The sequence below is a fragment of the Sparus aurata genome, chromosome 22 (assembly GCF_900880675.1).
Source record: "Sparus aurata chromosome 22, fSpaAur1.1, whole genome shotgun sequence".
Taxonomy (NCBI): domain Eukaryota; kingdom Metazoa; phylum Chordata; class Actinopteri; order Spariformes; family Sparidae; genus Sparus; species Sparus aurata.
In genome coordinates, this window is record NC_044208.1 from 7760750 (window position 1) to 7775327 (window position 14578).

General features: G+C 38.6%; 1 protein-coding gene across 2 annotated transcripts in view; it reads left to right on the plus strand.

Annotated features, from left to right (window-relative positions):
• The window catches only part of xrn2 (5'-3' exoribonuclease 2), a 40847-nt gene that overhangs the window by 9955 nt on the left and 16314 nt on the right, over positions 1–14578 (plus strand). For both annotated transcript variants that reach the window (XM_030405302.1, XM_030405303.1), the window contains 10 exons: positions 2109–2244; positions 6106–6213; positions 6959–7048; positions 7145–7217; positions 7727–7810; positions 8539–8636; positions 10543–10622; positions 10782–10838; positions 12753–12821; positions 14444–14572. In XM_030405302.1, the coding sequence (XP_030261162.1) occupies positions 2109–2244; positions 6106–6213; positions 6959–7048; positions 7145–7217; positions 7727–7810; positions 8539–8636; positions 10543–10622; positions 10782–10838; positions 12753–12821; positions 14444–14572 (924 nt within the window). The remainder of the gene's footprint in view (positions 1–2108; positions 2245–6105; positions 6214–6958; positions 7049–7144; positions 7218–7726; positions 7811–8538; positions 8637–10542; positions 10623–10781; positions 10839–12752; positions 12822–14443; positions 14573–14578) is intronic.

The following is a 14578-nucleotide window of genomic DNA, read 5'->3' on the forward strand; positions in this document are numbered from 1 at the left end:
TGTATGAATGTTCAAGCCTTGTACAGTTATGATGAAGGGATACATTAGGTATAGAGGCCTGAATCGTTTTATGTCTGTAAACATGTTTTCTTTATATTGTTATTAAGTTGAAGTTGCAGGTGAATCATAAAGATTGCGATATTACATGTCCCCTTACTTTTTCAAAATGTTATATAATCTCATTGACTAGAGGATCTGCACTAAGTGAACAAACCTAATGGAGTGATGTAGCCAACAAAATGGCTGTGCTGATTGGTTGATTGGATCAAGGCTCTTCCTTGGATGATAATGGGTTTTTTTGCCAGCCTACCAGTCTACATGTAGTCAATAAAACGGCTTTAAAATACTTCTTTATAGATCAGCTTTATTCAATGAAAATGGTGTTAACAAACACAACTGGAGAGATGGACTCATTAATGCCACAGAGCTGCAGCACAAGCTGTTTAACCCTCTGCCGCCTCCCTAACACACACATACACACACACTCATCCCTCTGCTGAACAGCTCCTACCTCCTTCTGCATGTCATTAATATGGAAAGCAGGAATATTCGAGTAAATTCCTCTGTGACGCACTCGTCAAAGCTGCTAAATCCATCGGGCTAAATTGGTATTCATGGAGGCTTTCCTCTCAGGACTCGGCGCTCCCTGTGGGCCGCTGCGAGGATCCACGGCACAGATGCTGGACAGACTTGATTATGTGTGCAGAATGGCATCGCCGCCCCAAATCTACCAAGAAGTCAAAGCCATTAAACTATTCCAGCAGCAGTGAGGAAGTTAATGCAGTTTTTTTCAGCCTATAGATGAGCAGAGCAGCATCCTCAAAATAGCAATTTTAATAAGCAAATGTATCGTTAAGTTACATTTACACTACAAACATCTGACCCTGTCACATACACTCAACAGCAGAATTAATTTACATTTCAAGGTCACAAATGGTGTTTGTAACGAACAAATGTTTATTTTAAAGCCACAGTGTCCAGACAGTTGATCCCCAAGAGAGTTGAGCAATATCATGAAGATAATTACTGTATGTGTTGGGAGAAGTACTGAACATTTTGGTATCAGAATGTTTGTTAACTTGCAACAGAGGAAGCATTTGGTCACTCACAATTTTAGCAGGTTGTCACTGGATGAATTTTCTGTCCAGTAGGGATCCCATGGTGAGGAAGTTTCCCCCAGCCATTAAACTTTTTAAAACACTGGTTTTATAATTACAGCAGACATTTTACATTAAAGGATATTTGTTAATGCTGAATAAATGTTTCTGTCTTCGAACAAAACTAATGCTGAGAAAGTGCGTTTGTTACGTTTTTAGTCATCTAGTCTCTCATCCATTCCTCAACAACTGTAGCTGTACAGGCCAGATTTAATGGCAGCTCTTTGTTGAGCTTGATTTATGCTTCTGTATTGAATCTAGCCCAGCATGCACACTGACATGCACACCTCCAGAAATATTGCATTGACGCGCACAGCAACGACTTAATACTGAATTACTGTAGAATCGCATTTTCCAGCTTCTCCAGTTCTTACCACTGGTGTTAATACAGGGCATTGTGACCTGCTGTTTCCCTGCTTCGGCGGTAGCAGTCCAACCTGGTCGGCTGGCTGCTCATGCTTCTCCTCCAGAGCCTCTCTTTGCTGGCGGAGTGTCTCTGGGTGAGAGAGAGTGGAAAGGCACTCTGCCTGTCGCACAGGTATAAAATGCTCACTACAGTGAGGCCACTTCTGTAGGCTACGGCAAAGGCTCTGTGTAGAGCCTACGTGCAGCCACAAATCACCATTACCATGTAACACTAACTACTGGTGCAAGACTTCTGTGTTTTTATAAGTGTAAGATAATTGCTCCTGGGATCTGAAGCTGTAGACATTAACGGTCCTATTTGGAGAAAAGATGATTTGTTAGTCTCCTACTCGAACAGTCAAATGCTGATATTTACTCTGCCACCATCCCAAAGTATCACGAACAGCGTGCGCTCAGCCTTAATGACTTGCCAAGTTTTTTTATTATTCCAGTACTGTGCGTATTTTTGAGGGAAAGTGTTTCCATGTCAGGAATAGTTTTGATCACTTGACGTCAACCATGTGTGTCTGTGTATGTGTGTTTCAGGTTGTGGGAGGAGGGCTGGAAGCAGAGATACTACAAGACCAAGTTTGACGTGGATGTGACGGATGAGGATTTCAGGCAGAAGGTGGTTAAGTCATACGTGGAGGGTCTTTGCTGGGTGCTGCGCTACTATTACCAGGTAACACTGAAAACACTCTGTCATGTCTATTACATTTACTGTAAGATAGTGTCGTGATATGAACTTTGACCGAGTTTTATCCCAAGTTGTCTGTTCTGCTGAGAAAAGACATATTTTCAGCCAAGTGGGGTCTAAAAGAAGACGGTTGTTTGACTGGTTGCCCAAACACCACTAAATATGAATGTTACGTATTTGAATTTGGCTTCTTTTTAACCTAACAGTGTTAAACAAATCGCTCTGGATTACAAATGTGCTTAAACCTCACTAAACCTTTCGGGAAAAGTATTTTTATTCAGTGAAAGATAAAAATGGAATCATATGTAGAACAGCAGAATGCTTAAAAAAATGAATGCCTTTAATCAAACAGAAAGACATGCTTTGCAATCTATGCACTCTATTTTGACTGAGAACAGAGAAATGTCTGGGTAAGGCCTTTGGAGTCATCCTCCGCACTCCATCTTCCCCCAACCGAAGCTTCCAATAATCACTGTTGATTACTGCTGAAGCTCAAAAAAGGGTATTTAGGCCTACTTTTTACACAGGGACTGCCTGGTATTGCCAAGCAAAGACCCTTCTTTACGCCTGCTCAGTTTTCTTACACTTTACAAAACAATGACAGCATATTGCCGCCCTAGTATCGGATTTTGTACAGCATGCCGGCATTGCAAGAGGCACGACGTAGTATAAGGAACTGATGTAAGAAGAAAAAGCTCATGTGTCACTGTATTCTAGTTGATAGTGTTATTAGAAAAATGGAACTAACCCAGCTGCAGTGAAAAAAATACACCTATATTCAGTTTTCTACAGTTTTGACCTCAGATCAGACGTGATTCAGTCTGAATAAAAGACTTCACTGGCGACCAGAGATTTTATCAGACCGACAGGTTTTCAGTTGAAAGTCAAGAACTCCTTACTGTGGAGTGTCTCAACAAACAAACCTCCAAGCAGCCATCTCTGATTTCTGCACTTATTGTTTGCAGTGTGATTATGCACTAAATCATTTTATTGTTGTAAAATATTGATCTTTATCTTGAAATGAAATAATCAGCTGTGGGCCCTCTTCAGAAGAGCTGGGCCGTCTCGGGCTGAGCCAGGGGATTTGTCCGGGCTGATTGTGACGAGTGTATATTCACACTCTGTGGTGACTCCACATGCTCGCCAATCCAAAGCCTGTCTCAGGGGGCTGTTCTGGATGAATTCATTAACGGGCCCTCGGTGGACGGGGACGTGTCTGCGCTCTGCTGCCACACATTCACGGTTCTGTCCGCTGTCGCAGAGTTATGATCAAGCACACCTCGCCAAATGATCCGGGATGGAGGAGCTCAGTTTATGCCAAACACAAAAGATTCACACTTTGTTCGGTATCAGTTTTTCAGATCCTTTAAGTTTGTTGGTTTGTCACCGTGATATAGACATTTTCTATGGTAACAGTCTAAAAACAAGTTGTTTTATTTTATTTATTTTATTTTTTCTTCCAACAATCCAACATTAGCTGGACCACTTTTTGACGGCTACAATAAACAATTATTTTCATTATCGATTCAGCCAATTGACCATCATAGAAAAGCGGCAAATCTTACTTAAAAGATCTTAATTATCAAAATGGTAGACAAGTGTCCTTTTGAGTTATTTATTTTTTGCAGCTCTGTTTTTATAATGTTGGAGGTAGATGTTTACTTTGAGCTATTTCGGAAACCCCTCGGCAGGATTTCTTTTCATAACTTTTGTATCAGACTGAATCGTTTTCAGCTCCATGTAGCTAATAAGGTCTTAACTAACTACTTTGTTCACAGTCAAGGTATTTCATGAGCAAAAGAAACAACAATGTAAATATTAAAGAACTGAAACTATTTGGAACGAATTGAATCAGAACTTCTTGGATCAAAACTGGATGGAATTAAGTAATCAGAGTGACAAACTAGAGCAAGGCTTCTCTCTTCTTAAATGATAACCTAAACGTTCCTCAATAATAATAAATTATGTAGTTATGGGCATTTGTTTTTTCATTTATCAAGATTAAAGTCAGTAAGACTTCTTTTTTTTTAATGATTTAAGAAATGTCTTCAAAATTGTACTGAACTACAGACAGATGTCATAAGTTGTATTCTACTGGTAAAATTCTTCACCTGTAAAATCGAAGTTCTGTTAGTTTCTACTGCTTAATTAATCAGTCAGAACGCAGTTTAAATCAAATTTAACGTTTTTATGTCATTGGTAGTGACTTATGCTGAAATAAGTACATTTTCCGAAGGTCTAAATGTCAACAGCTATGTTATAGTCCATTGTTGGAAAATATATCAAACAACTGTTTTTTTCTAGTTTCCTCTAGAATTTTCTGTTCTTTTTATTATATTGTTGTAATTGGCATAAAGAGCTGAATATCTTTGGGGTTTGGACAGTTGTTTAGCCATTACCCTCTTAGTCTATGACGGTCAGATTAATTGATTATAAAATCCTAGTTAGTTGCAGGCATAAATTTAGCAACAGAAGTGTCTTAAAACACAATATGATTAAATCATAAAGGTAAGATTACACTGAAAGACAGGAGATTACATGAGCTAGCATCTTTTTTCCCTCCTTTTATGAAACGGTAAATGTATTTTATGTAGTTGTGGTCTTTGACCCGCCGGCTGCAGTCACAAATGAATTTCTCCTCGAGACAAAACATTCGGTCATATTAACATAAATGATTTGTGCGATTATTTGAATGTGGAGATGGGCGCCTCTTCTGCCTTTTATTATGGTAAAGTCCCATATTATCATTTGAATGACCATCTTTGATAATAGAGTGGTGATGTTCGCTGAGATGTGAGGATTGGAGGATTTATCAGAGGGCCTCGTTTTCTCAGAGGTGGATTGTGGGAAGTGAAGGTCGTTCTTTAGACTGAAATGTGTTTGTTCAGGAAGGATAAGTCGTCCAAATACTGGATCCTTCGAGATTAGACAGGTTTTTTTTTGTCTTTCTCTTCTTCTTGGCTCCTGCATAAACATTTAAAAACACAGAGCTGAGGAAGGGAATTATTTGTGAGATGTAAGAGCCTCTCAGCAGGTGCTAGGGAATATTTTGTCCCCAGATGCTCCAGTGTTCACGGTACAGTCTGTCTTTCCAAGGTCTGGATTGGTTTTAGCTTCATTGTAGTTAAAGCAACAGAAATCCACCCCCAGTTACTATCGACACAGAAGTTTAAAGCAACAACAGACGTAAATGTAATTTAAGTTGGGTCCACCTAGCAGGCAGTTCAGACTTTTTCACACATACAGGATTCAGGCCTGAGAAGGTTTTTAAATGTCAGCTCTGTCACATTAGTCCGATCAGATTGGATCTTAATCTTTATGCTGCAGTGGAAATTCAGTGGAAAAAGGGCAAAGAAAAGCTTCTTTCTTTCCATTTCCTCATCGTCTTTAAGTGTTTTTTTCTGATCCTGTTGGCATGTTGGTCAGGAGATAAATTAAAATGTAATGAGCAGATACCTCAAATAGAACAGAAAATGATGTTGTATGCCTTAATGAAGACTGAGTGGAAACATGCAGGTGCTAAGCCCTTTTTGTTAAAGGCTTTTTATTTTTTTGCAAAGTGGGAGGCCTTGGTGTTTTTTGTTTGTCTGACTGCTCTCTGACTGGGTTTCAGATAATGAATGGACACATCGATAATTGATCAGTAATCACTTATAAGGTGTGCAACTGCCAAATATTCGCTGCCTCTGGATTTCTCAAATGTGTGGATTTGATAGTTTTTCTGTTTTATATCATTATTGATTAAATATTTATTGTTTTGGATAAAACAAATGATATGGAAACATCTTTTGGGGCTCTAGAGAATTTGAATTTAAAGTCAGTGATTGTTTCTGTGTTGATTTGAAGGGCTGTGCCTCCTGGGAGTGGTACTTCCCGTTCCACTACGCCCCGTTCGCCTCCGACTTCAAAGACATCAAAGAGATGTTCACAGACTTCGATATGGGAACCAAACCGGTAAGAATAAACCCTCTCCTCTTCTTTTGTCATTTCCGGTCTACAGTGTCGTCTCCTCTCCACGATCACACTCAAACAAACGCAAGCATGTTGAATGTGTTGCTCCGGTGAAATGCCAGTAACCTTGAGGTTGTTTTGCCAGCCACATCAAGTAGAGGCATCATTATAGAAATCTACTAAAACACCACTTTTAGTGTCAGAATTTTTACAATAAAAGAGAAACCGTTGAAGTTGGAGAGCATTTTTCATGTTGATACAGACTATTAATGATGACGTTTTTGATAACAAACTAATCATCTGATGGAATTCATGATCTTGTAAGCCTTTCATTTTAAGTTGTATTTAATAAAGATGAAGTAAGCATAAGTAAATAAGAATCAAAATGCATTCACATTTAAATTACACATTACAACAAAGGTTAAGTTGTTGTTTAGAATAGAATATTAATTGATAAATATTGGTGAATTGAAGCCCCACTACCTACCATTAATTTGAGAAATCTGCATTACAATGTAGTATATTTTAAAACTGATAGATAACTCAGTTTTGGATAGAATTTCATTCAAAGGCTGACAAAGGGGAAAGGAGCCTATTGCCTATATTTTGCCGGATTATTCAATTAAAAAACCTGCATAAACATGCTTTTTTTGGGGGGGGGGGTGTAAAAACGGTTTAAGATCCTGCTGAGTACGTTAACTACCAGTCCATTGTATGTAATCTTGCGTGTGTGTGTGGTTGTGTGTAGTTCAAGCCACTGGAGCAGCTGATGGGAGTGTTTCCTGCTGCCAGCGGTAACTTTCTGCCTGAGACATGGCGAAACCTAATGAGCAGTCCGGTAAGTGTTGAGGTTAGAATGAAGGGCAAAGGGATCAGGAGATTGTATCATCTTTTCAGGAATATCTTCGTCTTATTTTAAATTCCTCTTTCACAGGATTCTTCCATCATCGACTTCTACCCCGATGACTTTGCCATTGATCTCAACGGCAAGAAATACGCCTGGCAGGGTGAGTCACCTTCCCTAGTCAATTAGCCAAGAGAGGATGGAGATGTTTTTGACAGTGTTGTCCCAGCAGTTTTATACCCCATCACAAATACACCCTTGTAGTTTTCAGAAAGTAATTCTCTCACAGGCTTGTTTTTTAGTGCTGCTAGCCATACAAGGTATTAACCTCTGGACCTAACTTTGCTTTTCAAAGTTGGGGAATACAGTTAAGACTTTTGGAGTGAAGGGGACACCTTACAGCTGTATTGTTGCCACCTTTACTGCCAAACAAAAGTAAAAAATACTTTTTTTGTTTCGAATCCAATGAAAAATGTTAAATATTCTGCATAAACTTTTTTCATGACATGATGTACTTTTATGTGACTTGTGTTGTGTAGGGAACACACTGTAGGTTAAATTCCAAATCAAACTCTCTGTGTTGTGTTTTTTTGTAGCTGAATGTAAACTACATGATGTGTGATGTCATTTTGACTTCAGTTGATCTATAAATGTGTTTTTTTGCTTTTGAAGGAGTGGCCTTGTTACCTTTTGTGGATGAACGTCGACTGAGGGCGGCGCTGGCTGATGTCTACCCCGACCTCACACCTGAGGAAGGTGAGAAAATCCCCACAATATAAAACTCTGGGGTTCTTTTGTAATTAACCTTTGCAACAAAAGATGTTGGTTTGCTGAGCTGATTGCTCAGACATGGCTGTTATATTGATGATTGTCACTTGAAGAGTTGATTAATATTTAGATTAGATTCATTGTACATTTTATAAATGAGAGGCTGTTTTCTTTATATAGTAGACAAGTCTTTTAAGGAATCAGAAAATATCTGTACACTTGTTTTACAGTATTTGACTGTAATGATAATGATAGAAGAATTTGAGAACACTTGTTTTTTTTTTTAACTAATCATAAAAGTAAAATATCTTTCTGTGCTTTTTTTAAAGTTTGTATAATGGGTCACAATTAAGACTGCTAATGACAGCCATTGAAAAAGACTTTGATTGTACCAGCTGCTGTGTTCGAGGAAACAATTCTCTTCTCTGGAAACTACAGTTTGTTTAATATAAGACACTTTTTTTCTGTTCATTTTGTCAATGTTATCATCATCCAAATGTTGCACAGCTTAATGTTGGTACCTCATTCTTACCTGTCTCTCCTCCTGAGGTTAGTTGTGTGGCTGTTTGTTTTTCAGTGTTTTCCTTTTCATCAGCCCTCTCATTTTCTTTCACTATTTTCTCTTCCCACTACCACCCAGTCTCCATAAAGTCAGAGTTCAAGTCACTCACTCACTGGTTTTCCCTCTCTGAGCACAATCTGTTGTTCTGTTGCAGAGAAAAGAAACAGCCTGGGCAGCGATGTGTTGTTTATCGGGAGGTCTCACCCACTCTTCGACTTCATCCACGAACTCTACCGTGCAGAATCTCTCGAGGTAACAAAACTCCAGTCACACAATTTCAGTTCAAAACACACTGGTAGCTAAATAGCAGTGGATGTGTTTTAAAATTAAACAAAACGTGCTTTAGCTGTATGTGGTTGACAAACAATCAGTGCACTTTCAGACTAGAAGCAACAATGGGAAATGCTGCAATAAAGCAATTTGTTTCTCACAGTTGGCTGTTTTATTGCTTATTTAAAGTTATGTTAAATATGTTTGCTGAGGTCTAATGCATCATTCAGCTGACACCCTCCAATCTGCACACAGACAGCTGCTTTGTCAGTTTAACACGTGCCTGTAATAATATCTTTTTCTATGGATCAAACTTTCACATCCAGTAAAAGATCTGCATTTCTTCCTGCATCATTCTGCTGCAGATGTTTGTGTAGCTGTGCAGGTGTTGTGTGAGCTGGATTTAGTCTTGTTGATTATTCATTTGTTAACCAAAGCAATTGTTTAGACCCATATTTTATTTGCTGAGTAAATACTTTTTAATGAGCAAGTCTGAACAGTGTGAAGCAATGCAGTGAAACTGCTGACATTAATAAGGACTGATCTGGTTTGGACACAGTCAAATACTGGTGATGTGTTTCTTGTAGAGTCTTACTAGTAGTAAAGCTGAACATTTAAGTTTTTTGTCTTGATGGTGGTGCCAGAAATTAGCTCATGACAAGACGAGTTCGGGAGTCACACAACCTCAGGAAAGAAACTGCTATGTATTCTGGTGATGTGGTAGCGGACAGTTGTGTATTTGTTGCCAGAAAGCAGCAGGGTGAAGAGACTGTGGCTGGAGCAGGTCTTGTCGTTTTGTATCCTCTGGTCTGTGCAAAACACCTCACCAATAAAGCTGATGCTCTGTAGATGGAAACCAATGGAGTTCTGACTTGACACAAGATTATAGATATCTTCTTTGCGAAGCTGACACATTGCCCAAAACGAAAGAGTTGATCCTCTGGGGAATCCAAATTTAAATTTCATGGCAACATCCAGTATTTTTCCTTGATGCTAATAGGACATAAATGCCTTGGAGTAATTCTGATACAAACTATTTTATAAGATTAATTGTCATCATGCAACACAAGATTTAACAACAAAATTCCAGAAAAAAGAATATAAAACATAACTATATAGAACTAACTAATGATAATATAAGATACTAATGTATCTCTTGCCAGATGGAGAAGTCTTTTAGTATGCTTTGGGCTCTGTGCAGACATCTCACATCACTGATGTCACTGATGCTCTGTACATGGTACCAGTGATATTCTGGGTGGTTTTAATCACCTACTGTAGAGCCTTCCTGTCCTAGGCTGCACGAACCATGCCAGTTTGTGACGTTTCCAGTCAGGATTCTTTCTGTTACTCCTTTTGTAAAAGTTGACCAGAATTTGAGCAGTAGACTTTACAGCAGACTCTTCCTTGAGAAGATCGAATTTGGGAACAAAATGTGTTATCTAGCAACCTGAGCTCACACATGAGGGGGGCACTCCTGCCTTTTTAGCCTGTGACGTTTTGGATTTCCTGCCACATAACTTGAGTTTTAAATGTTGAGATTTCTCCAGTCTCTGCTGATGTCTCTGTTTTGCTTCCTTGATACCAGCTTTAGTGTTAAGCTCATCAGGAAATCTGGACTCACTGATTATAGTAGTGCTGGTGTTGTTGGTTTTGAGATCTCTCCAGTCTCTGCTTTGCCACCTTGATACCAGCTTTCAGTCTTGTTCATGTAGTCTACCATCATCTGTTAAAAAAGGGGCCTCTTATTTTTTATTTTTATACTTATTATTTATTTTTTTACTCGATCATCTAATGTGAGGAGTGGATAAATAATAGAGCATTTTAACAAATAGGCCTGGATATTCTTTTGCTGAGCAAATTCAGACTCCACGTTTATCATCTTCAGGGCACTGAGATCCCTGCAGAGCTCTGCCATGGAATCCAAGGTACATTAAATCTTGATGACGACCCTATTCTACCAGATAAGTAAGGAACGCCTGCTTTATTCAAACTTTTGTGCACTTTGTCCCATGATCTTATGTTTTTAACAAACACTCTAACCTACTGAAGGGAGAGCCGGTCCACTGTGACAACTCTGATCGGCTTATTCACTCATTGTTTTGTTTTTTTACATTTATTTTTCAGGGCAGTGATGTCACCCATCCCAATGCTGCGTGACATTTCACAGAACAGTTCAATCGGGTAAGAACAATCCATCATCAACATTAACTGTCTTAAATAAAAATAGGGGTACTAAGAGTAGAACATTTAGACATATAAACATGAATTGATAACATTTTTCAAAGGTTGGGTGGCCATATTGGTTGTTGCAGTGATACTCAAGCAGCTCAACAGGATAACTCCTCTTTATTTATACATACCGTTTACTAAAAGTCCTGCTGCTTTTCTTTCAAATGCTTGTACTTGAACTTTGGCTCCGCATATCCTTGTTTGACTGGAATAAAGAGACTGTCAGTTATGAGAGGAGGTGGACACAATAAGAGAAACAACTGTAAATTTCACACATTCAAGCACAGAAGTCATGCAGCAGATCCTTTTTTTTGTGAAGTTTTTAATTAGGATTGCAACAAGTCAGGATGGTGTTTATTCGTTGAATATCTGCAGAGAGCTTCTTTGACACCTTTCTTTGTTTTTCTGACCAGCTGTTTGAAACACGATATTCAGTATTATATATTTCATGTATAAATTAGAGAAAAGCAGCGAATCCTCTAATTTGTGTAGCCTGGACCAGACAATGTTTGCCACCATCAGCTAATCTTGATATTATTTTTTTTGCCTAAGTAAAGGGACAATTCACGCTGAAATCTAAAAAGCATTTTTTCCCTCTTACCTGTAGTGTTATTTATCACTCTACATTGTTTTGGTGTGAGTTCCAGAGTTTTGGAGATATGAAGGAAAAAATCTGCCTTCTCTCCAATATAATGGAACTACATGGGACTCGGCTTGTGGTGCTCAAAAAGCCCAAAATAATACATAAAGAAAAACAACTCGACAGCCATTTTTCTTTCCAGAAATCATGACCCAGTTACTCAAGTTAATACACAGCCCTTGGTGTGAGCAGTTTCATGTAGGAACTACCTTAGCTTGCTAACATTACAAAACAGCCAAGGAGGCTGCCACAACTTCATCTGCGCAGTGATGCATTTGGCATGAAACTACTCACAATAAGGTCTGTGGATTATCTTGAATAACTGGGTCATGATTTCTGGAAAGAGTTGAGTTTTTAAATGTTTTTTAACAAAAAAATTTATTTTGCGGTTTGAGCACTAGAAGGCGAGTGCCATGTAGTTTCATTAAAAAACTTCTCTGCGGCCAATATCTCTAAAATGGCCAAGATAGAAACTTGGCCCTAAACTTTAGAGGAGTAATATGTATTTTTTAAATTTTGGGATAAACAGTCTCCTTTTGAAAATGACCTGCTCTACTGACTTTTTTACCCATCTTCGTTGCCCTTTCTTCGCTGTCATATTAAATTTTATGATATGGTCAGATGTTCCTGTTATTTTGTCCACACGTTAGTAAAACCTGTAGTCTGAAGCACAGTCTTAATCAAAATATTTTTTGATGAAAGTGTTAAAGCAAAAAGAGAAATGTGAAATAATCATAACCAACCTTCATATGGAATATGAAAAGATAGAGACAGACTCACATCTGACAGGTAGTATTCATAGTTTTCTGTGTACATGTACACATACATATACTTTATGTAAGCAAACACTCTCTGACATTTCTTTTCTTTATATTTTGTGTGTCACAACAATTCACACATCAATATATGTGCAGCACAGCTTGTTTACAGCCACGTTGCAGCATTAAGTCGTGTGTATCTGTACACCCACCTGTTATTAGAATAATACGAATGTGCTGCCATTCTCCAAAGCTGAAAAGACATTCAGGAACATGTGGCAAATTACAGGGTGAAGTAGACGAGGCAGGTTGAGAAGGAAAATGACAACACTTCATCACAGATATCCTGAGTTTGTCATGTTTCATGTCGAGGATTATTCTGAGTCGAAGGGGAAATTTTCCTTTTATAAATGTGAGCTAATAGAACCATTTTTGTCCTATTGAAAATTATTTTCTTCTGCTTTCCAGAGCGAAGTTCAAGGATCCGCAGTATGCAGATGGCTTTGTGTTCAAGGCAGTCCTCCTATCTGGAGCCAAGTGAGGGTTTTTCTTTGTTAAACTGTATTTATCTTAGAAAAGTTTGGCCAAACACTCTAGCCTCATTCTTTTCAGGTGTGGATAACAGTGTTTTTCATTTAGCATTTCTGATTAAAGGCTGGTGATGAGCTATATTTCTGTTATCTCCACAAATCCCATTAAAAGTCTCCCTTTGAATACTTTCCAACTATCTTACTCTGTCTGTGGTTCACAGCTCAAAGCCCACTCAGAGCCCATTGATTGGTATTGAAGACAGAAATCTTAAGTAACTATTGTAACTCTTTAATAACTCAAAAAACACAAAGTGCTTTTGTCTGGGTTATTTTCAGCAGCAGATTAAATCACATCTGGTGCTGTAGTGAGTATTTGTGGCAGCAGGACGGCATGTGTCAAAATTAGAAGATGTCTTTTTTTTTTTTTTACTCAAGTCTTTATTTTTCTTGTTGCAAAGACCCAAACCAACAGTGAATGTATCTACTGACAAGTACCATCACCAGACTTACCCTTTCAAACGAAGACTCAACTGTCACAAAACTTTACTGGCAGCTCTTAATGCTCAGAAGAGCAGACTGCAGACTGACATTTGTGGGTTTAATACCCACAAAGTAAAGTTCCTGTAGTACTTGTGATGTTATATATACAACTTTGAATGATTACTACAGAAGGACGCTTAAACGACTTGTTGTTGGTTACGAATGCCGTTTTCTCAGGTTTTTTTTTTGATATACAGTAGTTGTGAATTTCACTTCCTTTGGACAATTAGTTAATTGATTAATTTTGATACATTATGGTGTGCCTCGGGCCAAAATCAAACCCCTGTTGTACTGTTGAGATGTAAAATGGTCCAAGGATCCCAAATTCCCTGTGCAAGGTGACCACCAGAGCACGACCATATTGAAATCCGCCCCAAAATCGGTCTTGCTGTAGTCAATTTGCACCTTCTTTAGGTTGTGATAACAATTGTTGTCTACCAAAAGTGATGAGCCCTCAATGATCTTTTATAATGTTCATTTTGTTTGATCTTTCCCCAACGTTCACACTGTCTTCAGTTTAAAATGCTAGAATACACAAGTCCAGCAGCAGTTGGTGTGTATGGGGCAGTGATAAGGAAAGATTTGTTTTCTAAACCTAACCAAGTAGTTTTATAACGTATTAAACTAACCAAACTGTAACCCTGAATATTAAGCTTGTAAGTCTAAAAATAAGCGGTCAGGGTTGACTTATGGATTCACATTGAGTCTGATCTCAGGAATGAAAGTCCTGTGATTGACCCATTTATGGCTAATTTAAGCTCAACGTTAGATGTGCAGTCCTCTGTCCGTAGTCTGCTTTCATTTCGTCAGTATTTCTGCACATCATCTTAAAGCGTACAGATACAGAATTTGGGAATTAAATGGGAGTTGGGTGGTGGCAAATGAAAAGTAAAGGTCCATTCAAGACTGATTTTTACTCAGAGCAGCGCTCTCTAGTGGTTGTATTTCTTAACATCAATGCCAACGTGAAGGGCACATAGAAGTATGTGTGCAACGATGGCAAAAATATTGTTTGAAATGGAAAATGGCATAAATGAGCTTTTTTTTTTTTTTTTCCCCTTTGTGCATCTTTGACTCTTGTTTTTTAAGGCTTCCTGAAAAGGTTCTGAAACCAGAGGATTTCGAGAGGGGGAACAGGGGTCCATGGAGACCCCAGCTGGGCTTTAACCCAAACAGGCAGCAGGCCCACCTGGACCAGTCTGGCTTCCGGGCTCTTGGGTAAGT